This window comes from Coturnix japonica, chromosome 4, assembly GCF_001577835.2.
Source record: "Coturnix japonica isolate 7356 chromosome 4, Coturnix japonica 2.1, whole genome shotgun sequence".
NCBI lineage: Eukaryota > Metazoa > Chordata > Aves > Galliformes > Phasianidae > Coturnix > Coturnix japonica.
In genome coordinates this window covers 54,781,805-54,808,281 of record NC_029519.1, presented here as the reverse complement: position 1 = coordinate 54,808,281, position 26,477 = coordinate 54,781,805, and the positions used below count along the sequence as shown (strand labels likewise).

Below are 26,477 nucleotides of genomic sequence, written 5' to 3'. Positions count from 1 at the left end.
GAATTTGGGCAGCTTCAATTGAACTGCTCTGAGTTTATTCTAATACTGTCAAAGATAGGCTTTTGCTCTTAGCATTTCATTTTAGTTGATAAAAGAATATCTGCTTGCAGCCTTCAAGAGTAAGAACTGTAGTAACCTTCTAAATTTCTTTCAGAAAGCTGGAATATTGTACACAATGAAAGAAAACCACTCGCAAGACTTTACTATGTCTTAAACATTTAACACAACCTTTCAGACTGTGATATCATTAAACAGCAAAAATGTTATTTGTTTAAAAACACCCTCAAAGAAACAACAGCAAAGAAAAAAAAAACACCCTAAAACTGAGATGAAAATGAGACGTGATTTAACTTAATTATAAGCCTTGAACAAGGAAACAACGTGTTCTCAGAACGCTTGATTACAGCATTGTTTTTAGGATTATTTTTTTTGTGAGTTGCTTCAGTGAGTCTTGAGAAAAATAAAAGGCTAAGAAAACACGGAAGTACAGTAAACATCTTGAAACACAGTTTCCTTCTTACTGAGAAGCTACCACATGACTTACTGGAAAAAGCTCATTTAAAAAAAAAAAAAAAAAAAAAGAGGAAAAAAAAAGCCATCTTACAGTTGCACTTTGGTAGCATTTAAACTTAATTCTTTGTAAATCTGCTTCTTGAGAAGTAATATCCTGGGTGGTCTCTTAAGCAGCACCACCACGGTAACCACTTTCATGTTTAGATTCCTGCACAGACTCTGTTGTCAAATAGAGCAGCCCCAACCATTCCTTTTTGAGGGTGGCAGCAGAGTTTTTCAGAGTGAAAAAACAAGCATCGGCTGTTTTTCAGACCAGTATTTCTTAGAACTGTGCCCTTCTGCTCCGAAAAAAATCACCTGTGATTTTGTCATATACATAGATGTATGGGAGGGCTGATGTTTTTCTCTTGAAATGAAGGGCTGTTGACACAGAAAGATGTTCTTCTAAACCTCCTAAAGACTTGTGTGAAAGCCAGAAGATAAACCAAATGAACAAGCCAACAAAACTCTGGTTATTCCTATTCTTGTCTGCAATCACTCTTAGTCTCTGCTACGTGCCAGAAGCAGCAGCCTGCTCTCATGTGTCAGCCATACTACAGTCTTATTCGACTTGGTCTACGTATGTATGTTGTTGAAATGATTAACCTTTTAGCATCCCAAAATGCTTTACGTGTTTATTCCTCTAATTTTACAGTCTATGATTATAGGCATTAAGGAAACACGAGGACGGAAGTGGGAAAACAGAATAGGAAGAAAATGCCTGCAGTTAGTTGAGGTTTCTTGGAATGGTTGGTTGCATTTCTATGCAGAATCACACGTAGGCACCTCCATGTATAATTTTGCTTTATTTGGATGTGCAGTGACTTCTGTTTTAAAGAGGAAAAAATGATATAGTAACAGTGAGATGTGGTGCTAGTGGTAGCATTGCTGCTTTACAGCAATTTGTGTGGTTTTCTGTTTTTAACCATATTTCACGTTCTCACTTGAGTGTTAGACGGCAAATTGCCTTCCTGCCTGATTCTGAAGAGGCTGATAAGTTGAGTAAAAACTTTTCAAATCAGAGTGTGTGTCCTATGTTGGGCTTACTCACGTAAGTAAGTTTGTGGGGCTTAATTAAAAGCTGATCAGGCCCCCCTGCAGCAGAGCTGGTTCCCAGAAAGCAGCCGTGGCAGTGTGTGCTTTCAGTTCCTTCTGCTCATCCTTTAATTCCTGTTTTAAGCTGTGACCGAAGGGACTCGGCTCGTGAAGTACTGCAGAAAGTCCTGCACGAGGTTTAGCAGAGGATACTGGAGTTGCTTCTTTGGACTTCTCACTTCTGCTCCACAACCAGCTCTTACAATCGAAACTTGCAGCAGCTGTGCTAAGCTTTATGTGGAAGCAGAGTACCCTTTTAGGAGGGCGGCGTCCGTTCTGATGTTATATCCCTCTGTCATTTCATAGCCCAAAGAGGGATTAAAGCCGCTCTGCCCCGCACCCGCCTCGCTGTCTCCGCCATGTTGGCCCCGAGCCGCCATTAACGGTCGGGTACAGGAGGCGCGCGGCCGCCCCGCCCGCCCCCAACGTTCGTTGTCGTCCCGCAGCGCCGCCTCAGCGCTCGTGGGCCGTGGGGCGGGCGGCGCGTTGCGTTGCGCTCTTGCCTCCCGCAGAGGCCATGGGCCGCGCCGCCGTGCTCTTACTGCTGGTAGCGGCGGGGGGGGTGGCCGCGGGCGGCCCCGAGGTGCACAGCCTGCGGGGTGTCTGGCGGCTGGGCAACGGGAACGGCTCGCTGTCGCTCCGAGGGGAGGTGCCGGGCTGCGTGCATACCGCCCTGCACCGCCGGGGCCTCATCCAGGTACGGCCGCGGGCGGCGGGCAGAGGGCGGCGGGGTGTGGCCCCGCCGCGCGGGTGCCGGCCGTGGTGGAACACGGCGCCCACCACCCAACCTCGGAGCTGCATATGGTGCTGCAGGTCCTGCTTGTACAGCAGTGCTCCCCTAGTGGCCAAGGCCTCGGTGTGTGCAGCGCACAGAGCCACAGGGTCACCGCCACAGAGCAGTTTGAAACGGGACATGGGATGCACATAAGGAAACTCGTGCCTTACGTGCATGAGGTTCAATAGGTTTGACACGGAACCCAGCTGCAGACACCGGGTAGGTACGTGAGCATCACAGGGTGTAGGTCATGGCTCATGGCCGTGTTACTTGGAAACGAAGTAAGGAATCCTCAGCCTGCCCTGCTGAAATTGGGCTTGCTGATGCAAGAAGTTCAGGGATCTCAGACATTACCGTCCTTTAAACGTCTCTTTTAACACATGCAGAGTACATCAAAACAGCTGAGATTGCTTGCTCCCATGCTGCCTTAGGAAAGCATATTCCAAACCATGACTAAGTTGATCTCACTGAAACACCAAATTCCTGCCATCACACTTCTCAAAGCTTGGCTTTATCTGCTTCTTACTGCTTCTTTCAGTTGTCAGATGTACAAAAACATAGTGACTGTTTCCTGGGACAAGTGATCAAAACTGCAGACGTAGATTGGAGGCAAAGTTTATACTGATTACAGCATCACTTGCTTGTGACTCAGCACAAGGAACGTGGCACTGAGCAAGGCTGGGTCACTCTTATGATGCCTTATTAAAAGGAAATACGTAGAATGTGAGTGAAACTGAAGAGACAGAACATTGTGAGGTTAACAAGATCTGTAAAACTGAGAAATATTTGGCTATGCTAGAAAACGTACTAGGAACAGCAATAGGATCGGCAACGAGGGTTGTACCAGCTTCTCCCATACAAAGTTCCTATAATAGACTGAATGTCTCAGCTGTTTTGCTGTGCTGTGAGACACTGTGTTGATAAGTATGAGTAATCGTTCAGGAGAAACTGTGACCAACGCACTGAGTTGAACTCTCAAGTTACTGCTGTAATGAAAGACTGGCATTTATCTACTTACTCATTAAGTACTCTTACAAAGTTAGAAAATGTGTTTGCTAATTCAGCTGCATTGCTGTGAGCTGACTGGTAATGTTGGCTGTTTTAAGCAGCAGTATGGCATTTGGAAATGAGTTTGTGATCACAAACTTTCATGTGCCTGTGTGGAATCCCAGGCCTGCATGCAGATATGAGCTTAGTCAGCCTGCTGGCCCAGTCAGCTGTGGGATGTGTCTCGCTAATAGGTGGCTGGGCACCAGGCTCATTAAATCAGTGACTGTTGCTTGTTGCTACTCACAACATGTTTATGCACGTACAAGTATGAACTTGCCTAGGGCACGTGCTGATATGCCTGGCTGGGGAACCCACTGTGGAAGCTGTGGCAAGTAGAATAAGCGCATTCTGCCCAGGAGAGGAATGGGCCCACATAGCTCACCAGTGTGTAATCAAAGTGAAGATCAGTCTGAAAAGCTGCACCAGCAAACAGAGCAGAGCTGGTGGGAATTGAGTTGCTCCGGATAGCAAGACCCATATGTTCAGGGACCCAGCGAAACCTTTTTGCTGTTTTCCTGTGTGATTTGCAAATGGCAAATAGCTCCGTGTCCTTGCATCTTCATCCTTGTGAATTTTTCATGGGTTAGCACTCACGCTGGAAATCTGAATTCAGTGAGTCTTGAGAGGGTCTGTTCAGCAACATAACTGAGTGAGTACCCCCAAAATGAGGGGAAGGGGAGCAGCAAGAATAAGCTGCTGAATTCTAAGCCTACAAATGTGGCTTAGATGACAAGAATAGGCTGCAAGCAACTTATTTGTCGCTGTGCGGTTCATACAAAGCGTTTTTTGCAGTCCTGCTCTAGCTGCTTTCATGTACTTTAATCTGCCATGCAGGGTATATGTTAGAATAGTAGAAATTCTCTGACACTGAAGGCTTGTTACTTTTCTCTCTGGATCCTCTTAGAATTCCCTCTAGAAATGCTGTTACTCTTTGACTTATAAAATATACATCGGATGAACCCATCTTCCTGAATGCACCAAATATACATCTTAGAAACGTGCTCATGGGGAAGATGCTCCTGCGTTCCTACTAAAGTATTGTTTCTCCTGTATTCAAGCAGCACACTCCAAGTGCTGAATTAACTGCAGTGAAAGCTCTAAGGAGAGGAGATGGCATCAGGATATTTGTTTGGCTGTTAGGTTTATAATTAGATTTCATTACAAATCAGTAGGCACTATTACAGTTTATGTGTAACATTTAAAAAACATGGATGGGACAAAGGCACACAAACAAGGGTAACAGTCTCTTGAATAAAGTCATTGCAAATTAAATGGCGACCATTAATGAAGTAGTTCATTAATATAAATAGATCATTTTCTGTTGAAACATCTGTGTTCTGTTGACTTTGTGAACATATGTGAAAGCATCCAAAAGCCTTGGTGGAGCTTAGGGTGAGTATTAAAGGACAGTCAAGTTTCAATAGCTGTTTTCTTTTGGACAGTTATAAAGTTGGAGTAGATAAAAGTTATAGCAGCCTTTTAAATACAGCAGAGCATTCAGTGAATATAAAGCAATGAGTATTAGCATCTTTTTAATTATCCTAATATTAGTCTTCCAGATGTACTCTGCCACAATATTTGGCTCAGTGTTCAGCTCTAAAACACCATGACCACAAGATGACATTTAGTTAACTGCTTTTGTGGAGCAAGCATTGAAAATGGATCACTTTTGAATGAGTTTCCAAAACCCACATTCCAGGAATCTGATCCGTTCATCTCTTCATTCTTCACTTCAAAGTGTATAGAAGTGGATCTGGGCTTGCCGCAATCTCTATAGCTTGAGATGTGGAAGAGTGCACAGATAGAGGTAAACGTTGTAACAGTTTCACTTTGAAGTTGGCAACAGCAACACATTAAACAGTAAATAGTGAAGCATTTCTTGAAGGTTTCATTTTGATAATCTGTGACTTCGGCTGGATTTTCTCAATGACGTACATTCTAAAATGTCAGCAGAGGAGCATGCAAGTTGGTTTCAAATTAGATAACAAAAGCAGGCAAAAGGAGAAGAATCTGGGCTTTGTTCTCTTTATTACATTTCCCTTTCTTACAAGCTGATCTGCCTGGATGCAGCTGATGGATATGGCTTTCAGGTGTTTTGCCGTGCTCCCCTCAATCCCTGGCTGCACAGGGCCCTGCAGCCTGGAGTCTGTGGGGCCACTACATGCCTGACACTGCTTGCTTGGGCTCTGAGCCTCACTTAACGTGTGTTCATGTCTTATCCACCTCCTGCTAAACAAGAGAGGTGCTTAGTTCCTATGAGTGTAGCTTTCAACTATCCTCTTAAAATCATTGCAGGGTGGAGCTGACACAAAACGCTTGGCAGTTTTGTACCGCTGATCCCTTTAATGTCCCACTACCTAAACTGGAGAAGGCTTCCGTTTAATGCTCTTTAGAATCACAGAATCATAGAACCACTCAGGTTGGAAAAGACCTCGAAGATCATCAAGTCCAACCACAGCCTAACCATAGTACCCTAACTCTAACAACCCTCTGCTAAATCATATCTCTGAGCACCACATCCAAACTGCTCCTAAACACATCCAGGGACCATGACTCAACCACCTCCCTGGGGAGCCTGTTCCAGTGCTTAACTACCCTTTCTGTAAAGAAGTGTTTCCTAACGTCCAACCTAAACTTACCTTGCCGCAACTTGAGTCCATTTCCCCTCATCTTGTCACCTGTCAGCAGTGAGAAGAGACCTGCCCCGCTCTCACTGTAAGCACCTTTCAGATACTGGAAGAGAGCAATAAGGTCTCCCCTCAGCCTCCTTTTAGCAGGGCTTCATCCTGGCAGGCCATTTGCTTCTTGCTTACAGCACTGAAACTTGGAGCAGAGAGCAACAGGCAGGGAGCTTGGGTAGGTCAGATTTTTCCCCAAAATTGCAGGGAGCAGGAAAATGAAAGGCTGTCACGTTACAATGGTGCTAGAAATAGCTGTAGTTGACTCCACCCCATTATGGCGTGCTTCCAAAAACATGTCGAGCTAATGAATGAATGTGACGTACGTTACATTCGTGTGCTGTCTGTTTTGTAGCATCCTTCAGGTTCTTCCAGTAAGTCTTACATTTGTGTTGTTTTTTTAAATCATTTTTTTAAAGAAACCTTTAATTTTGTTGTGAGCTGACTGAATGTTGGATTTCACATAAATCCCAACAGTCTGACTTCTGTAGATACATCTTGCAGCACTTGAAACCTGTTGCATTTAGTAATAAAACTGTCAGTAATCTCATGAGTCAATGGAGAATTCATTTTACTTTCTTACAGGGCTTTGTTGTGGTCATGCATTTTCTCTGAAGCTTTAGAATTGCCTGGAAAACACTACTTGAACACCACCACATGGCTGAATCTACAAGCAACATTTGTTTTACTATAAAATGACTAATGCTAGTATTAGCATTAAGTGGCTTTTCTGTGTGATATGTTGGCTGTTTTTCTAGATTTGAAGCAGCAGTATCAGTAAGTTTTAGGTAAACTTGTATGACATTCATTTTGGCAGTCAACACATGAAGTCTGAAGACTTCAGACTGATACAGAATCTCCTTCCAGAAAAGAACCTGTAGAACTCGGAGTGGATTTGAACAATCAGCTCTGTTTGTACACTCCTCTAGGAGCCCACCTGATGATGTCTTTTCTGCCACCATTGAAACATCCCTACGTTTCTCTCAGCTGTTAGACAGTTTTGTTCTCCAGATGTCAGGTCCTTCGGGTCTTTTGTTAAATATTTCACATATACAAATGGCAGTGATTGAAATTTAACTCCTGCATTTTCCAAAACTTAGCGCAAGATAAAGTATATATAATGTTAAAGCAAGACAAATGTTAAAAATCAGTTTTTTTAAGGACAGCACATTTATTTTTATAGTCTGTTACATTTGCAGCTTGCCTTTAGTTCTCTGAATGTAGTAACCTTACCAGAGTTTCTTTTATTAGTCTGAACTTTGCATTGTAACATGCAGCCAATATTAAAGCCCGAGATGTATTTGCTAAACATTTTACATATCAAAATGATGGTATGGATATCTTAAAATTCTTATTTACTCTGCTAAGCTCATCATGACGTAGGTTTTGGAGAATACAAGGTATTATCTGAACAAAGGTCGAAGTTTTATTGAGGTGACAATACCTTCCCTTTGTGACTCCTTTTCCCTTTGTGGTAAGAAATTTGGTTGATGGGACACAGCAGGGAGGCAAAGCTACCACTTTTCCTCTGTATGGGCTCAAGGAGTGATGTTTGTATTGCTGTGGGACTGGAGAAGAGATTATGCTGCTGAGGAGAGTCACATACATGCCTAAGTTTTCTCCATTATTTAAATAGGTTTGTGTCTGAATTACAGAGCACGACCCTATAAAATACAAAATGTATGTGGGATATACAGCAACATTTATCAGAAGGATTAAAATGCAGAAGGTTCTCTTTTCATAGCTGGGTTTCAATCATGGAATCCAGAGGAGGTTGGTGGCTGTTTTGGAAAAGCAGTTGGGTTGTGTGGCTGCAGAAGAGGATTGAGCTGAGCTGTCAGTGACGTAGATACCTGTGCTGAGAGCAGCCTGACGTGGATGTAACACATTGCCTTTCTGCTGCTCTGTATGAGGTGCGAGGTGTGGGTTGTCAGCTCTGTGTAATTGATTCCTTCAGCTTAGGTGAGGAACGCTGTGACCCACCACAAGGTAATAACGCAGCATGAAGCCAAAGAGGGCAAGCACATAGCTTACACCAGCTGTGCCTTTATTCCTACTGAGTGTGACTGAAGGGTAAAGTACACCTATGGTATATATGCAGCATTATTCTAAAAAGAAAAAGTAGCAATTGAATTTTATACATCAAACCCAACTCTGTTTTTCCTGTATGTGTGTTTTTTTTCTTTTTCTTTTTCTTTTTTTTCTTTTTTTCCCCCTATTTATTTATTTATTCCTTTTCTCCCTCCTTTCTAACAGAACAATTTAATTTAGACTTCAGACTGGTCGTTGACACAAAACAGCAATAGTATTCACTATTATTTTAAACTGTAGAGATTTGTTCACAGCTGTCTCTAGATGCCTAAGGTGCTGTTTCCTTACTACCTTAAAATCCTATTAGTCTTATTTTTTTTTTTATGTTATCATAGGGATAACTACGTGTCTTTTCCTCTCATTAAGTCACAAGCTGACTTGGTAAAATAGGTGGATTTTGCATTTGCAGACTGCCTAAGAGGTACTCTTCTAATAGATGGTATGATGCATTTCATGTAGTAAAGCTTTCACTAAATAAATCTTGTACTTTTCTTTTTGTTGATCTGTTTCTAGGATCCATACAATAGATTTAATGATGTGATGTACAGGTGGATCTCACTGGATAACTGGACTTACAGCAGGACATTCAAAACTCCTTTTGATGTCAGGTATGCAATAAGGATGTGCCTAAAATAGTTTTGTGACATCTTTCCTGCAGAATTGCTGGTTAATCCATCTGCTCAAAATCTGCTTAATACTTTTGTATCTAATGAAACAAATTATGAAATATGTACAGCTACAAGGCTGTTGCAAAAGGACGCTGCAGGGATTGTTTTTTTCCATTTTTATCTTCATTGTTAAAAATTACTTATGAGCTGCCAATTGTGGAAGAATAATTCTTACGCTAATTGGAAGCTGGCCCATCTGGTATTTCATGTCTATGTGAACTTGCAGGGTTGCAGACTTCCAAGCCACTTCAGCTGTCATCTTTGTTTGATTATTTACAGATATAATGTAGCCACACTAAGTCAAACATTTTTGGATGTTGTCGGTAAAGCTGTTGCTAATAATAACTTACATTTTTACATTATCTTTTTTTCTGACTGTTGTTAACTGTAGGCATTCTAACAGTGTTCTATGTGTATGTTGACTTCTGTAGAAAATGGCAGAAAGTGAATTTGGTTTTTGAGGGAGTAGATACAGTAGCCCACATCCTGCTCAACAATGTCACTCTTGGGAGAACAAACAACATGTTCAACAGATACGTAAGTAATGTGTTTAGTTCTGAAAGGGCCTCATTTTTCATTTATGGTCGTTGTGCGCTGAAACACCTTCAATGCTTTTAAGTATGCATGAAAATAGGTGCTTGGAGCCATATAGTGTTGACCTGAGGGCAACACATATAATCAGATAACTTGGAAAGAGAAGCGTGCTTGCCTTTGCAGTAGCAGCATGATCAGATCTAGAGGCAACTATGTCTTGTTCAAAACAAGTGGAGCCACACAAGAGGATCAGTGTAGCTAATAATGCAAATCTTGTTTCTTGGATTCTGTTACAGCTCTGAGAAAATTAAGCTTAAATCTGTTTTATTAGCTGTAAATCTGCTTACTAATTGCTATTAGAATGGATCACGTTTGAATACTGAAATAAAAATACACGTGGTACGAAACTTGTGTTTCCATTACTTTCCATTATATAGAGTCTTTCTCTTGAAGGAATTAATTAAATAAAAAAATAGATAGATAGATAAATAATTGTTAGTGGAGTCATTTACTTAAAATGGAAATCTGGTGTCTTCATATGTCTGCATTTACCATTCTGGCAGGTTTTATTGCGGGTACTGAACTGAGACATGAGAGCTAGATTCTGCCACCTGAGTCTGTGTGACCTGGGACAAATCACTCAGCTTTTCTGTGACTTGGTGTTGCCATCTGTGAAATGAGAGTTTTCATAGGATTCTGAAGAAATCGTGTAATATTTGGAGAGTATTTAAAGAACTACCAGTAACAGGCTCTGTAGAATTGGGATATGATATTAGTTTGCTCTTATTTCTGCAACTTCATTCTGTATCAGATTGTTACAGTTCATGAAAAGGCCTTCAGTGTAATAGCCAGAATTAACTGTATCAGATTGAGTCTAGGATGGCTGTGACCCAGATTTCTGCTTTGTTCACCTTGTTGCACATGATAACTGTGTCTGCAGGAAGGTCTCTGTGAAGGCTCTGTGTGGGTATAGTGCTGTATGCTATGTAAGTGAAGTGAGCAATGCTAGCTGGGCTGTTCACAAGTGAAGGAAGAAACAACTAGGATTTGGTTTGACACAAACAATATTTAGAAGAAATGAGGGTTAGTTGTTAGAAGCATATTGTCTTGAGTGCACAGAACAAGTATGAAACTGAATGTTTGCCCTTCTATCCAGCTCCCAGATTCATTGTGAGGTGCTAACGTGGGATGAGTGTCTGTAAGTTTTATGGATGGGAGGGAAGGCGGTATGTAATAGATGTTTGCAGCATTCATGCAAAAATCATCTCTCTGGTTTGTGATAAAGTATCTGGCAGCACAGTGTGAGAAGGGAATCCTGTATAGAGCAGCTTTCTGATTTGGAACGAAGTGCCTTTCTGAAAAAATGTAGATGAGTTCTGAGTGAGGCAGGAGGGGAAAGATTCTTCAAGCAGTTCAGTATGCAACCATACTGCTGCAGCCTGTAGTGAGGACTCAGCATGGGCAAAGTGGCTTGTCCAGAAAGATATATCTAGAATTCTACTATACATTTTGTTTTTTCAATAAAGAATAACCTTTCTTTTCATCAAAACTAAAGCCTGTTGAAGCTGTAGTTCAAATGGTTTTGAATAATAAATGTATAGTATTAAAACCACATTGTGACAGTGATTATGAGTCTCATAAATAATGTCAGCACTATAATGATTTTGCTTTGTTCTCTTAACCTAGAGCTTTGATATTACCAGCATGATCAAGGAGGTCAATTTTATTCAAGTCCATTTCATGTCAGCCATTTCATACGCTGCAGAGCAGAGCAGATGTCACAAAGCATACAGCGTCCCCCCAGCGTGCCCTCCACCTGTGCAGAAAGGCGAGTGCCATGCTAATTTCATCAGAAAGGTAGGTAAAGAACTGTCTGTCTTTGGCTTCAGGCATAAGGAGAGGAATGAGCTATGTGCTGTTTTTACAATCTTTCAATGTCATTTTATTAGTAGGATGTATTTCTCATTGTGATTCCTTTCTGCTGCATCCCCAAGAAACCTGTAACCAAGCATGTAGGTAATACAGGAGATGTATGAAGGCCAGGCTAACAACACCTATTTGGTAACAATTTTTAAAAGGCTTTTTTTTAATCAAGGAGTCAGAAAGGAAGCTGGCTGCTGAGAGAGTGAGTAGCACTGAAAAATGTACAATCGTTACATTTCGATCCACTGGGTGGGTTTAGCAAGGTATACTGACACTATTCCCTGTTACAAACAGCAGTTTATATGGCCAAGGCTGTAAAAATTGCAGCCAAGCAGCTTTATGAGTGTTTGCTGTTTGCTCATGTTCTGTACTATTTACACTGGGCAGCTCTGTCCTGATAAGTATTATCTAACAGAGGACCTGTCTGCATCTTATTACCGTGTGACTTTTAGGTAGGTATTCAGTGAAACTAACAATAATATACAAAGAATGAAACTCAGAAACTCTGACTTCATTGCTATTCCCTGAGTAAACTATAATTTGTGTAGCATCTCATTTATTTGTGACAGCTTTGCAGAAGCCAGGGAGAGATGGTGGCTAGGTGAACTTAAATAGGTCACTCCAAAAATAATGCCACCTATTTATTTCAGTGGAAACTACAACAAATACAAAGAGCGCAAAAATAGCTATTCAATAGAGCAAACTCTCAGCTACAAATACTCTTTTTCAACCACCATAAGCTATGCATTTTTGCCAGCGATGATCAAAAGCCTGCATGCCATGCCCATAAGAATCTGCATGACCATCTAGACCGTAGCTTGTCTTTCACTTCACTTTACTGAAAGGCATTATCCACTGCCTCACTATGCTCACATCCACTGGTTGGTCTCCATAAATGTTCAGTAAATATCAGTGAATCATAGAATCATAGAATTACCCAGGTTGGAAAAGACCTTAAAGATCATCAAGTCCAACTGTAGCCTAACCATAGTACCCTAACTCTAAAAACCCTCTGTTAAGTCATATCCCTGAGCACTACATCCAAATGGCCCTTAAACACATCCAGGGATTGCGATTCAACCACCTCCCTGGGGAGCCTATTCCAGTGTTTAACTACCCTTTCTGTAAAGAAGTGTTTCCTAATATCCAACCTAAACTTGCCCTGCCACAACTTGAGGCCATTTCCCCTCATCCTGTCACTTGTCACCAGTGAGAAGAGACTTGCCCCACTCTCACTGTAAGCACCTTTCAGGTACTGGAAGAGGGCCTCAGCCTCCTTTTCCCCAGACTAAACACCCCCAGCTTCCTTGGCATCTCCTCGTGAATGTCAGTGGGTACCATTTTTTTTTGTCGTGGAGGAATTCAGTTGCATATTTTTGCTTCATATGCACCTCCATGTCAAATGCCATGTTGTCAGACTACCCCTCAGCTGCCATCTGTCAGACAGCAACAAAATGTAACAGAATATCAATGGAAAGGTTCAACCACTACTACCATACCACCAACATCCCCTCCTGACATCAAGGGCAAATGTCATAACATAAGAGGCATTACTTTTGGAGGAGCCCTTTGGAATTGCTTTTATTTATTTATTGCATATTTGTCTCCTCTTAAATGCCTTCCTTTTTAAGGAATTTTAAACTTTTTTAACAGTTCTCTCTTAGAAGCCTCTCAAAAAGCAAGGGAATCCTGTTAATCTAAACATGGGTGTAATTTGCTTTACATTTAGTAATAGAAAGGTGAATTTCATGTTTTCTTTGGAACATACATCAGTATTAAGATGTTGTCTGTATCACTACTTGTTGCTGCTTTTATTTTGATTGCATTTTAGAAAGTTGATTCACTTAGAAAGTTGATCCATGCTGTCTGTGCTGTGTTTCTTAGAAATCAATTCAGGGAGGAGCTTGAAAGGAAGAAGGCACTTGAGCAGCTGTAGTCTTATTTATAGAACAAAAATGGCCAGGAATGATTTTGTACTTTACTGAACTATACTTCAAAATTTGTACGAAAGTACCTGCATTTGTTTTCTCAGAGGAGATGCTTGACTGTACCTGGAAGATGCTCCAGACATTTCCAGAAACATTTTTAGTTCCAAGTATGTGATAAAAACAGTAATGATGTCACATTTAAAAGTAAACACACTAGAACATAGCTAAATGAAACTGGTTGCTTATCATCTTGTAGTAATAAAGAGCTGAATGCACGATCGAAGTTCAGCATTAAGTGCAGTAAATGTACCTAAATCTTAACAGCAGTTTGTGGTGAAACACAAGTCTTTCTCTAGTAAACGTGCTTTATGATGTGAGCATATTATTCTTAGGACATTATTTCTGATAGCCTCTGCATTATTATTAGTGAAACCTGATCGTTCATCAGCAATTCATTTGCTTATCTTTTATAAAGGGAAAATTGCTTTCAATCTGATTTGTTTTCTAAGAATGCATTGTCCCTGTTTTCACACTTGAAACTGGTGCAGTGCTTGCTTCCTGGAAGGCTGTTTTGCAACTTGATAGGCAGGCAGACTGATTGCAGCGATGCAGGGGATAGGCCAGACTTGTGCAATGTGGTTTGCCAAAATTAGCATGCCTTGGCTGTAAGTTATTAGTCTCTAAATTTAGAACTATGGGTCACTCTACAAGACTTTCAGGAGATCTATTGTATTTGCTTTGAGGGCTGGGGTTGTGTGAAGCTTGGAGGACAGCAGAATAGGTGTCTTTAAGGGGTCTGATAAGTAGAGATCTCACTGCATTTGAAAACAGCTAAATGGAAAGCAGCACTTCTGTGCCTGACAAGCATTCTATAGTTTAGATGGTTATTCTCTTAGAATCAAAACTAAGGTATTCCTCAACCATATTTTTGTTCCCTTTGTTTTTGTATGAAAGAACCATAAAAAGGGGGGAAACAGTGAACAGAACTGAACTGCACAATTACATCAGACATGCACATCTCTTGCCTTGTACTAATCTATGGTGTTAGCATGAAAAGTTAGAGGTTAAAATATTTTAGATATGCTCATAATGTTTAATCATTCTTTTCCTGAGATTCTCTTGGTAGTGATTCATTTTCTGTTTAATTTGTCTTTTAGTTTAGTTATGAAATTAAATACTGACCTTACAAACGAAGGTAATTCAGAGTAGAACTGAGAGTAACTTCATGGCTTCCTTTTTTTCTATCTTAACATTTTATTTTATTTATAGATGTTTGGATAAGTGATTTACTCTTTTACAAATACTAAATTTTAATATATGTGGAAATTTAATACCAGGTGGCATTTTTATATAATATGGGTAGTAGCAACAGACTTCTGTTCAGGGAGTCAGAGGAAAGATACTGTAGGTTATTCTGAATTGAAGGAAATTGGAAAAATTCTTTCACTTCATGATAGAATTTTATTTCTAGATAGCAAATACCTTTTATTTCTGTTTCTGCATTGGTTTCTGTGTGAAAAATAGGCAATTATAATGTAATCATTTTGTATCCCAGGAGCAGTGTTCGTTTAGTTGGGACTGGGGCCCTTCTTTTCCCACTCAAGGAATCTGGAAAGATGTGAGGATTGAGGCCTATAACCATTATCACTTGATTTACTTTTCTTTAACTCCTTTCTTTGGTAAGTCACATTACTACCTTATATTATTTTTTCACCTCTGGAATACAAACCATTTTATTGTTAAACTAAAGTAACTGTCCATTTAGAAAAAGGTTCTATGGTTTGTCACTTCGTAGTGCTTACCACAGCACACACTCTTAGGTCTTGAACCAGTACTTAGTATAAACAATAGTGGTTAAAATGTTAGAATTCAGAGTCTTTTTATGCTTGAAGATCACAGAATGACTTGAGAAATACTATATAGTGTAACTAACTGAGGTTAGCCCCTGTTCACCTGTTTCAGAAAAGTTCTTTTTTGTTGGCATGTATTTTTACTGGGACTCCCAGTATATGAGTCTCACTTCTGTCACGCCTCCATTTTAAACGAAGACAAAGCTGTTATGGGAATTTAGTTCAGTTTTGGGAAGGCAAATGCAAAGCAAGCAGAGTTTCAGGAACACTGAATTTTCAGGACACAATGTGAAGCTTGAGACAGAAGAGCAGCGTTGTTATGCCTTGGTAATTTGTTAAGGCTGCAATTTGAGAGGACAGCCTTCTGCATTCCTGCTATCTAACTTGCCCAACCAGTTTCTTCCCTGGACATGCTCCTTTGTCTTGAAGATTGTTGCAGCTGAACAAAGTAGTTAATTTTCTGTCAAAACTTTCTGTAAAAGGTAACGTAGCCCATTGTAGACCACCTGCAAGTTTTCACTGCCTGTTGAGCCCGGTCTTCAGTGGAGTAAATGCTATTTCATGAGTCCTCTGCACTGGGTTGAATTTCAGCCCTTGGGAACAGGGTTTTTGTGTAGGAATAAAAGAGGAAGACGTCACTCCCTGAATGCTTGTAAAGCTTCCTGAAATAGCTGCAGATCTTAGAATTAACGTGACTGGAATTTCCATGGAAAGCCCCAGCACAGACTCTGTGCTCTCTAGAACTTAGTTACAGTAAAAATCTTTCCTGGTCCCTCCCACATTCCCACAACTCCACCTTCTGGTAGGCAGTGTTAATCTCTGAATAGCATAGGGAGAGCAAACCTCTTTCATTCAACAGGGAGTAATTTGGAACGAGAGCCACAGCGTGTTAGTATTCATACATAATAACATTTGAAAAATAAAGAATAAATGAACAACTTGAATTTAAACTGGCTATGTGCTTACATTGCTCAACAGATCTGGTGTCCTTGCCTTTTGACCACTGAGTCTGTAAAAGATTAAGATTCATTGTTCTTTATTTCTGTGCCTAGATTCCGAATTTCAGGCAGTAAATGGGTAGGCTGGAATTTCTTTATTCTCTTGGATGGAAGGGCAAATGCTCTATAGCTACTGACCCTTCTGATTGTTTGGGTTTATCTTTTAAATCCTTCAACATTTCTGAAAACTCATCTTCCCTGCGTAATGCTGAGTGCAATGTAAACCCATTTACTGCTCATAGTTCTAAAAAATGAAGTGAAAGTCACAGAAAGGCTGAATGTAATTGTTTGGTTTTGGAGGGAGCTCTCTTGTTTTCCTGGAAGGAGAGATAGAATACATATGTGAAAAGAGTAAGTAGGTGATGAGCAGCATATGTATACAAAATGTGTCTCAGTTTTAGTTTTCCTTGATTTCTGCTTTATAGACATTCATCTGTTATGTTTGAACATAGGAGTAGCCAGGATGTAGCTGTACATAGATAATATAATTGCTGAGATAAGCAAGAGATTCAAACATTAGACTTGAGTAACCTTGACCCTGGCTTGCCTTGTTTGATAAGTTGTTCTGTAATGGAGATGGCTCCCTCAGGTAGCAGTGGGGAGAGGTCTTGGGCAAGTCATTGATTTATTTCCTCCACCATACTTTAAGAGCAGAAGGGGTGTAATGATAGAACCTGTCAAGTCTAGACACAATGGGCCCAATTTGTTCTCAGCATAACTCCATTTGTTTTGTTTAGTGACTCTGGGATGAATTGGGCTCATTTTCTGTTAATACTGGTTTTGTTTCACAGACAAAAGTGATTGTACTCCCTTGTGATTACAGTCTTTCCCAAAGAGTACCATGCTCATATGAATGCTGACTAAAAGAAAATATAATGTCTGTGGGAGTTGGTAGAAAAAATAAACATTTTCCCAATGATAAAGTGGTTGGTGTAATATTCTCTGACTTCTGTACAAAATTCTGAAAAAGCCCTGGATAGCTTTGGGATGAAATGCGTTATGAAATATAAATCACATTACGTAGTTCTATTCAAAGTCAGAAAATCTAATCTGATATCAAATGCACTAAGTAAGATTAACCTCATAGGTCTGGTTCAAACACAGCCTGAAATTGTTAAATTTAATCCAAGCTATTTAAATTGTTTCTTTGATGAGAGATCATGTTAACTAATAGGTACATAAACTCAATTCCTGTATTCCCATTTCTTCTTTGCCTTTACTAAGAGAGGAGAGCTCAGCAGTGGAGTCTTGAAATTGAGTCCATCTTTAATGTAGCCGACACCAAGCCAATTGCAGGTCTTGCAACTGTGAACATTCCCAAGCTGCAAACACAGCAGACATACAGTGTGAAGCTGCAACCTGGTGAAGGCAGTATTGTGCTGCTTGTAAACATCAGCAAGGTAAGGAGCTGTGTGCATGGGAGCTCTAGCCCAATGCAAACTGTACTGCTTCACTTGGTTTTCAATGGGTCTTTCTGCTTCCATGTCGGTTTCTCCCTCTTCTTTCTTTGCTCCTGACTTTGACAAGTTCTGTAGCCCCTGCAGGATATGAAAAAGTTCTTTCCCTAGCTAAAAGTTGTTGTTGGTTTTGTTTCTTTTCTTTTTTCAAATCTGTGTAGCACAATGTCAAAAGAGATGGTGTATACCATATTTCACTCTTCTGGCTGTAGGTATCTTGTCTTTCATGCCATTGTTTATCTGGTTCATTGGGACTGGAATATAACACAAAGGAAAGGGAGGAAAAATTCCTCAAACCTCTCAGTAAATAGCCTTTCATTTAAATAAAAGCAAGAGAACCATGTGAAGAACTTGACTGACAGTAGTGTTGGTGAAAGTTTTGTGTAGTAATTCCTTATATTGGCTTTTAGTCCTCTGGGTAGGCAAGGCCTAGGAGGAATTTTGGAGGTTAAAGTAAGCTCTAATGAGGAGAGAACTCATCTGTTTGTTATACACCCCAGAGACAGAAGATGAAAGAATGGGTTCACCTTCAGAGAGCGCTGGGAAACAATCTAGTGGCAGGCTTAGATCACCAGCATTATTTCCTTTCTTGAGTTCTTGTGGTTTTTAGAAACTGCACCAAGTTTTGTCAGTGGATGTAAATAAGAAGAGATGTCTAGGCTTGAACGCTGGTGAAGAAAATCAGTGTTACCTGTTCCTGCTGAAAAATAGGTGTTTCGAAGTAGGCAATGAGCCTGGCATGGTAAAAAGAAGTATGAAGTTGATCTTGGCTTCCTGCTTGGACAGCAGGGGGGCCTGGTCAAGCTGACTGTGGCAGGCTCAGGGCAGCAGGCAGGTTGGGAGCCTGACAGGCACAGTACCACCTGCCTTTGACTGTGCTGTCCCTTGGAGACAAGTGAGAGCTGTTGTCTGCTTTGCTGCCATAGGGCACAGCCAAGTTTGTGGGCAAGCAGGATGGGGCTTCAGATGGCCCTGGCAGTTAGTAACATCCTAATGTCTGTGATAACCTTTGGGTGTTATACTGGCCTTTACCAACATTTTTCTCTTTTGCTGTGTAACTGCATTTGTTTCCCCAGCTGGAATATGTTTTGTGCATGTTCCTAAGTTATTTGTCAGTTGTTTCAGTGGAGAAAAAGCATGTTAAGGATGAGCAGGACATTTGTGCTTCAGTATGCGTGTTCAGCAATTTGCCTGATAACGTGCTTTTCTTTATTTTGACGTGAAAGCAGAAACAGTAAACATATGCTTTTTGTTACTTTTGTCATCAGAAAGGCAAGTTGTGTGACTAATTTCAAGTACATAGATTAATTTTAAGCAGTCATTAGTCTCTCCTTAACCTTTCCAGGGTTTGCATTGAGCAGGTACAACAATGTGAAGCTTCAAAAATGATTTATTTAATCACCCCACCCCCAACTTCAGAAGAAATCTGTTAGTGGGGTGTAACTGTGAGCTCGTGAGGAAGTACTTCCTTCAGAGCAGAGGCAACAGTGTGTTATTATTCTTGGTACACAGAGGGCTTTGCTGTATGAACTCATAGCAGCTGATTTTGCAAGAAACCCTGCAGTGTGTTCTAACATATTGACGAGCATAAAGGAGCACTTGCTCTATACAACAGCCTTGTGAGGTGCATGTTGAATAGTGAGAGCTCACCAGAAATTCATTTCTAGTTGAGAGTTTATTGCAGATTATGTTGCAAAGTCAGTAGATGCTTGAGCGGTACATATAAGCTGAGATGCTTATCCAGAAATCAGCACACAAAGTGCTGTGTTGCTAGCATGACAGCATTTTGCTTATCAGCTAATGGTGAATGTGGGGATGACATCATTAGTGGCCAATGAAACACTCCAGCTGCAAATGCTCCCTTACTGTTGGGGCACACAATGATTTTGTGCTGCCATCTGTATCCATGCCGTTCAGAGATTAGTTCTTCAGCACACGCAGTTATGATAACTCCAGACCAGGGAAGCTCAAATATTTCTAAATACATTAATTACTACGTCCAAGTGTTGCTACAGCAAAACATATTGTTGGGCTGCTCTCTGGTCTCCTTTTGTATGGAAAGATTGAGGCACTCCTTTCATGGCTCTGTTCAGTGCTGATCCCTGCATTGTTTGATTGCTTGCGTTATTGCTTTCTTGCCACAATTTTCGTGTTGTGGAAACATTTGCTGGCAAATATTGGCAATAGGACTGAGCAGCAGAAGTAGGCTACTGAAATGAAAAGGCATGTAAGTGTAGGAAAATATTTATGTAAATATTACTCTCTGTGGCTAGAAAAATGAGAAAATTAAATCTTAAAGGCAGTTCTTTTCTGTTCGTGAAAATCTTGGAGTACTATTGAAATTATTAGGAAGCACAGAAAAAAAAGCAGAAAGCAGTGAAATGAGTGAATGAAACCCCTCACTTGAAACAGCCTGCCCACGCGCTATCAAGGTCACAACTGAAAAACGTCACCTCTGTAAATCTGATTATGTGTATGATAGGTAAACTATTAGGTGTCAGTCTGATGAGGGGTATGACAGAGGCTAATGAGCAGTGTCTGCTCCTGAGACTAGAGATCTGAATTTTGGAGGAATGTTCTATCAGCCTAACTCCCTGTCTAGACACAAACATGCATGCATATACATGCTGATGGCCAGCTGTGGACTCAAAGTGAAGTAGTAGCTGAGACACAAATGAAAGAGATCACACTTTGAAGACTTTTTACTTCTGTGCTCCAGCTGGAGGAATCCCACTTACCTTGGCTCAGCTGAGGCACATATACTCATCTGGTCTCATAAAGGCAGCTGAGCCCTCAGGTGCATGTTATGTCTTTATTCATAGCTGATATTCATATTCTGGTTTTTTTCTCTTGCACGTTCAAGAACTCTACAGTAGAAGCTTGGTGGCCAAATGGACACGGAAAACAAATTGGATACAATGTGACAACGACTTTCATCATGGAAGGAGGATACCAGATTGAGAAAATTTCAAAGGTGAGACCTTCAGTTTGCTTTATAACTGACATTACACTGTTAGAACGTCTGTTCTACATATAATGTATCAAAAACTCTGAGGTGTTTTGCTGGATTATAGTATGTGTATGAAAGCACTGATGAGAAACAAGAGTCTTTTAATGTTACAATGTACGTTTGCCTGTTTTGTGGTAGCTTTAGCCTTCATAAATGTCTTTTATTCAAGACTGGAAGATGGCTCACAGCTAGTTGGAAAAACCAGAAAGGAAAAGATATTTAACCTGCTTTGGCACGGGGGTTGGACTTGATGACCTCTGGAGGTCCCTTCCAACCCCTACGATTCTGTGATATTTTCCTATTCTACCTTTTAAATTTGATCAGTTGTGATGTTTTTGTATCGTGTGCTAAAAAGTCTATTTACATTTCTATAAACAAAATGTTGGGGAAGGTTTATTTATTACAGGATTTTTTCTTGCTTATTATTATCTTTATTGTGGGATTAGTGTGTTCTTAAAATGCTAACATACTTTCATTTGTTAGAATGTGATAGAAGTGCTTCAGGTTCTAGAAGAGGTAACATCTTAAAGCTGACCACAAAAGTAATATTCAGATGTAAGATATTTGCTTAAGGGTTTCTGCAATGTACTGGCTGTATAATTATCTGATTGTCGTTACTAATAAGCCCAAAAGAGGTAATTTCCCACTATCCTTTAGAAAAACAAAAATGTGGAAACAGCACATAAGCACATGCATGAGGTGATTCTGAGGTATATTGCTTCACTAAAATCGAATCTGGTCACCAGGCATCCAGAACTGTTATTTGCTGTAATGTTTGTTCACATAGGAAACCTTATGAAAAGCAGGAGCTTCTGGAGTTGCAGTCTTTATAGGGCTAGTAGCAAGTTTGATTGTGAAGTCCTAGGAATAGTTCTTTGCTATTATTGGTGATAAATCTTGAAAAAAAATTGAGAAAAACCATACTAAATAACCACAGTGTATATTGTGCTTGGGAAAATAAGTAGGAAATAGGTCTAAAAGCCTGTATTTAAAAACAAACGCATTATTACTGTGTAAAAGCTGTACATGTTTCCTCACAGGGAAATTAATTGTTTCAGTTTGGGTAATTCCATCAGGATATTTCATAGAGCCCTGTGGCATACAGTCACAGGGGTTTCATGGTCTACAGAAGACACTTGGAAGCCTTTTTTTTTAATTTTTTTTCCCCTCAAAAGGAAAGTCAGAAAAGAGCAAATGCACCACATTGCTGATGTTATAAATTAACCACGTATGAAGACTTTATAGATTCATAGTGCAAAGTGTTGTTGTCCTTCATGCATTCTCTGAGTCTCTGTCTTGGATTTTGACACGTCCCTGCCCTCAGCTGTACACGTGGATGAAGGCTCCATATGCAGCACAATTTGCCCTCGTGTCAGCAGAACTGAATAGCAATGCTTGTATGGCTTACTAAGAACTCTGGGTAGCTCAGCAACAAGCATTTCTGAGAGTTCCCACAAGGATTTTGCTGTGAACCCAGTGGTGTGTTCTGGTGAGCTGTGTGTGTGTGTGTGTGTATGTGTGTATATATATATATATATATATATATATATATATATTAACAAACACAAAAGCAACTAATAGATGTGAAACATTTTTCAAACACTATGTCTCTGCATGAGTTCAGAGTATCTCCATACCTTTGAATCTTATGTCAGATCCAGCTGTCTTTAGCAGGGGTTCCTCTCTGTTTTTTTTTTAATACATACTAGAGTAGTCTCCAAATCATTAGCTAATCCTTTGGGAAATCCTCTGGGTAGCCTCCCAGTTTGTGCTTGCAGAGAGCTTTGGAGCTCTAGCCCGTTCTGCTGGGAGCCTCTTTGACTTGAGGAAGTATCCATATGCTGCCATTGAGAGCAGAAAAAAAACAAAATAGAATAGAGCCAACATCCAGGATGAGGTGGGTTTCTGTTTAGGTTTTGGTTTTCTGTTTAAATACTCTGTGTTGGAGCTTGTTTCTCAGGATAATATAAAGCAAAGTCATAGGCAGAAATTACCCTAGAATGACATGGATTTTCTTGAGAGGTCGAGTTTCATTTGCTATTGATAAATTCCCTGATGTAGGCACGGCAAGAAGAAAAGTGACTTAGTATCTCTTTCACCGTCTTTTGAGGCATTTATTTGATTTTGGAATCAGTTTCCCCATCTTTCTGTATGCTTATTTCTTCAACAATACATTTTATTTTTTCACAATACTATTCTAGTATTTGGATCTTCTCCTCCAACCACTGGTCCTTCCTTTCCTCTACACCCTGTTCTCCCCCAGGCCTTTTAACATGACTTCCAAAACTTCTCCATCTGACACACACGTTTCATGCTGCATGCTAGTTAGTTAGATCACTAGGGCATTCTGTGATCTTATTTCAGCTCTGGACATCTTTGTCCATGTTGCTTTTTTTAGTGCTAAATCAAAGAATGCCGAACGGTTTCCACAGCCATTGGGTACAGAGCCTTTGTATATGACTCAAAGATACACATATCTGCTTCTTAATTGTTGAGTATTTGTTTCTTGCTGGCTAGAAAGCCCCTTCTCCGTGCTCCAAGTCTGGGAGAAATATTGGTCCTTGGAGAGCAAGATATGTTGTGTCATGTACATTGCAAAGTTGCCATGGTCAGAGCCATGGAGATTTATAATCAAGAATGCCAGATCCTGGCAGTTCCCCTCTGCCTTTCTTTTACTTTGCTTGGCAGAAGAAAGCTGCAGTAGGAATGGAAATAGGTGCTGTGTTACCAGATGGTTCTCTGGAGAGCAATGGTTTGGGAGCACAAAGTCATCAAACCCTGGGATCTCGGAAATGTGAGATGGGGCTGAGGAGCTTTTCTCTGTGCTCATGCTGTGTGGGAGGTCCTGAGTGGGTGTTTGAGTCTCACAAGTCGCCTCTGATTTGGCCGGTTGCATGAGTTCCACTTGAGGACAAATAAAGCAGCATCACATTACTTCTGTTAGGAATATAAATACTCCACTACAACTGCACTCTGAGACAGCCCCAACCTGCCTGATGACAACCATTAAGAGGACCTCCCAAATACACGTCTATAAATCTTACTCCATTTTATGCCACAAAAAAAGAATTGCACTGGAGACTAACGAGTTTTTCTCAAAGTAATTTAGTTCACTAAAGGAAGGTCAGAACTCTTTAGTTAGTGTAGTACTCATGATGTGGGTTGTGGGTTGATTTTTTTTTTTCATTTTTTGTAGCCTTCAGCAGTTAGATGGTGAGAATTGTATGATTACTATTTCTTTTTAAACTCAACTTCTCATCATAGAATATCTATGCAAAGTTGTATGAATGGGTGCAAGATTCCTGTCCTAAAGCAAAGTTCATCCCACTGGTCTATTTTCATCTGGCCTAATGTACAACAAAATTGCAGTAGAAAGACGTTGGACACTGCCTGAGCATTTCTGTGAGCACAGAAATATTGGCCTCAGAATCAGAAGCGTCTTCTCAGTTGTATTATTTTTCTAAGTTTTTTTTCTGTCACTGGGAATTCCTTCAGTGTTGATCCTTTACAGTAGTCTCACTGCTGAGGTCCTTTTGCTTTTAACTACTGTCACCCCTAGGGCAACACTGTACAATGCTATAGGAACTGAGGTACGTTCTGTTTTATTTTTTCCTCCCTTAATTTGTATGTTTTGTTCATTGTTACAGTTCAGAGGGATTGAGTTTGAGGTGAATGATCTGTGGTGCCCACTAATGCACATAGTTTGCATTGCATCTGCCCAGGGATTTAATTAATCATTGTTCAGTTGACTAACAAGCATTAAGGAGGAAGGAAAAAAAGCATGGTTTTTTTTTTCTTTTTTTTTTTTTTTTTTTACTTGTCTTTTCTGCCACTGGAAATAATTTTCTCTGTCTCTCTTCACAATCAATGGTAAGTTGAAAATTTGATAATCACAGTCAAACAGTGGGATTAATTATATCCCAGTTGAATATGGAAATGTTTGGTGTGTGAAATAAAGCATTACATTGCATTTTAAAGATAGATATATCAGTTACTCTTAATTAGGTTAAATTTAGCCAAGGTTGACAGACAGATACAGTCCCAACTGTATCTTAAAGCAGAGAGAGAACAGTTTGTACTCTGCTATATGTTTTCAAAAGGTCAGCTTGTAAATAGTCGTTTGAGGAAGAAGTGGTTGCTAGCTTAGAGGTAGCCCAGACAAAAACTCTTTCCTGCCCTCTGGTTCAAAAACTTTTGCTTAGTGTGCGTTGGCTGAAATTTTCTGTTTGTTTTCATTCACTTTATTCAGTTTCCCAACTTTCTCCCAGTGATAATGAGCAACAGGTTCCAGAAGGAAAAAGAAGTTTCTTTCTGATCCAGATAAGTTAAAGTGGAAGAAGGTAGTGAGGGGAAAAAGCAGTAGAAAGTCTTTCTGAAAGAAGTGTGTTCTGTAACATTTCTAGCTGTGCAGGACCCAAGTGCAATTGGTGGGGAAGACACTTCTGCAAAATAAGGGTTCAGTACAAGATGTTACTGTGCTCCACCTGGTACTGCTTCATGGTATTATCTGTGTGTTGTGGTGATTGAGATACCTCTCCAGAACAGCACTGTCACTTTAACTGAAATGAAGTCCCATCAAACACCCAGAATGGTTTGTTGGGAAGTTTTCTTCTACCTGCAGTTAGGGGGGGATTTTTTCTCCCCCCCCCCCCCCCCCCCCCTTGTTTGCAGTGCATGATACCAGATACTAGGCTGGAAGAGCAGCTGTGGAAGGTAGTTTGACATCTGCTTGAATATGTGCTTGTATCTGGAATGGACTTCAATACTTGACACAGAATTGGTGACTGTTTTGCTGAATTGATCTCTGTGAAACCTGATTAGTGAGCATACTGTTCAAATACAGCTCTTAAGGCCAGAGAGATCTTCACTAACAAACCAGCATTTTTATTTGAATGTGTATCTTTTAGGAGATATCATTTCAAGGCAACAACAGAATATGGTTTTGCTTTTACTGGATGAACCTGAAGCTAAATGTTTAGGGACATGCAGCAGAGCTTCTGCAATCTTCTCCCATAAAGAGAGAATTTCAGATTAGTGTGTCTAATCTAATGCAGTCACTGCATTCCCCTCAGTGATTCCTAAATAGAATTTTAACTGAATTTTGCATCAGGCAAACATGCATCTGTCTTATGCATACATGTGCAAACACTTCAAAAACATTTTTTTAAAACACTTTTGATTTCTGCTTGAAAAGTACCATAAGAGATGAGGATGGGTCTTCTGACTTCTTGGTAACTTTTCAGTTAATGTTCAGTTGAATCATTTGCCTTATAGTTTTGATTTATTTTAGTTTTTGTCTGCTTTATACCTATGTTTTATGTCTTCACAGGCCTATTTTCGGACAGTTGAACTTGTTCAGGAGCCTATTCCTGGGTCTCCAGGTCTGAGTTTTTACTTCAGAATCAACGGCCAACCCATTTTCATGAAGGGCTCGAACTGGATTCCAGCAGATTCTTTCCAGGATAGAGTGACCTATGACACGTAAGCCACATTTGATATTTTCTTAGGAGAAAGGATCACCTTTACCTCATGTTTCACCATCAAATATTGGCACTGGTGTTGGTAGACTCCTTTCAAGGAGTCTGGATTCTATATATACTGGATTCTATCTGAATTACTATGTTGCTTTCTAGAGATGAATGTTTGAGACTTTTTGCAACTTAACCTTAGAAATATCAGTGGAAGTTGTGTACATCTTCTTATTGCATTTGACAGATTATGGCAACTCTTGAAGTCTGCAGCAGATGCTAACATGAATGCACTTAGGATCTGGGGAGGAGGAATATATGAGCAGGATGATTTCTACGATATTTGCGATGAACTGGGAATAATGGTAAAAAAAATAATAATAATACAGACTGTGTACTT

At 40.2% G+C, this 26,477-nt stretch overlaps 1 protein-coding gene across 5 annotated transcripts in view; it reads left to right on the top strand.

Annotated features, from left to right (window-relative positions):
* The first annotated feature begins 1,970 nt into the window (after positions 1–1,970).
* Positions 1,971–26,477, top strand: part of MANBA (mannosidase beta) — a 50,379-nt gene continuing 25,872 nt past the window's right edge. For 3 of the 5 annotated variants that reach the window (XR_004307056.1, XR_004307055.1, XR_001555116.2), the window contains exons 1-9: positions 2,093–2,344; positions 8,755–8,849; positions 9,341–9,446; positions 11,130–11,300; positions 14,850–14,973; positions 17,367–17,542; positions 20,463–20,573; positions 25,939–26,090; positions 26,325–26,442. Coding sequence is in view for 2 of the 5 variants with exons in the window: in XM_015862094.2 (XP_015717580.1) it covers positions 2,165–2,344; positions 8,755–8,849; positions 9,341–9,446; positions 11,130–11,300; positions 14,850–14,973; positions 17,367–17,542; positions 20,463–20,573; positions 25,939–26,090; positions 26,325–26,442 (1,233 nt within the window). In the remaining 3 variants the exon portion in view is untranslated. Of the gene's footprint in view, positions 2,345–2,443; positions 2,642–8,754; positions 8,850–9,340; positions 9,447–11,129; positions 11,301–14,849; positions 14,974–17,366; positions 17,543–20,462; positions 20,574–25,938; positions 26,091–26,324; positions 26,443–26,477 lie in introns of those variants that run through there. The other 2 variants (XM_015862094.2, XM_015862096.2) reach the window with 2 other exon arrangements.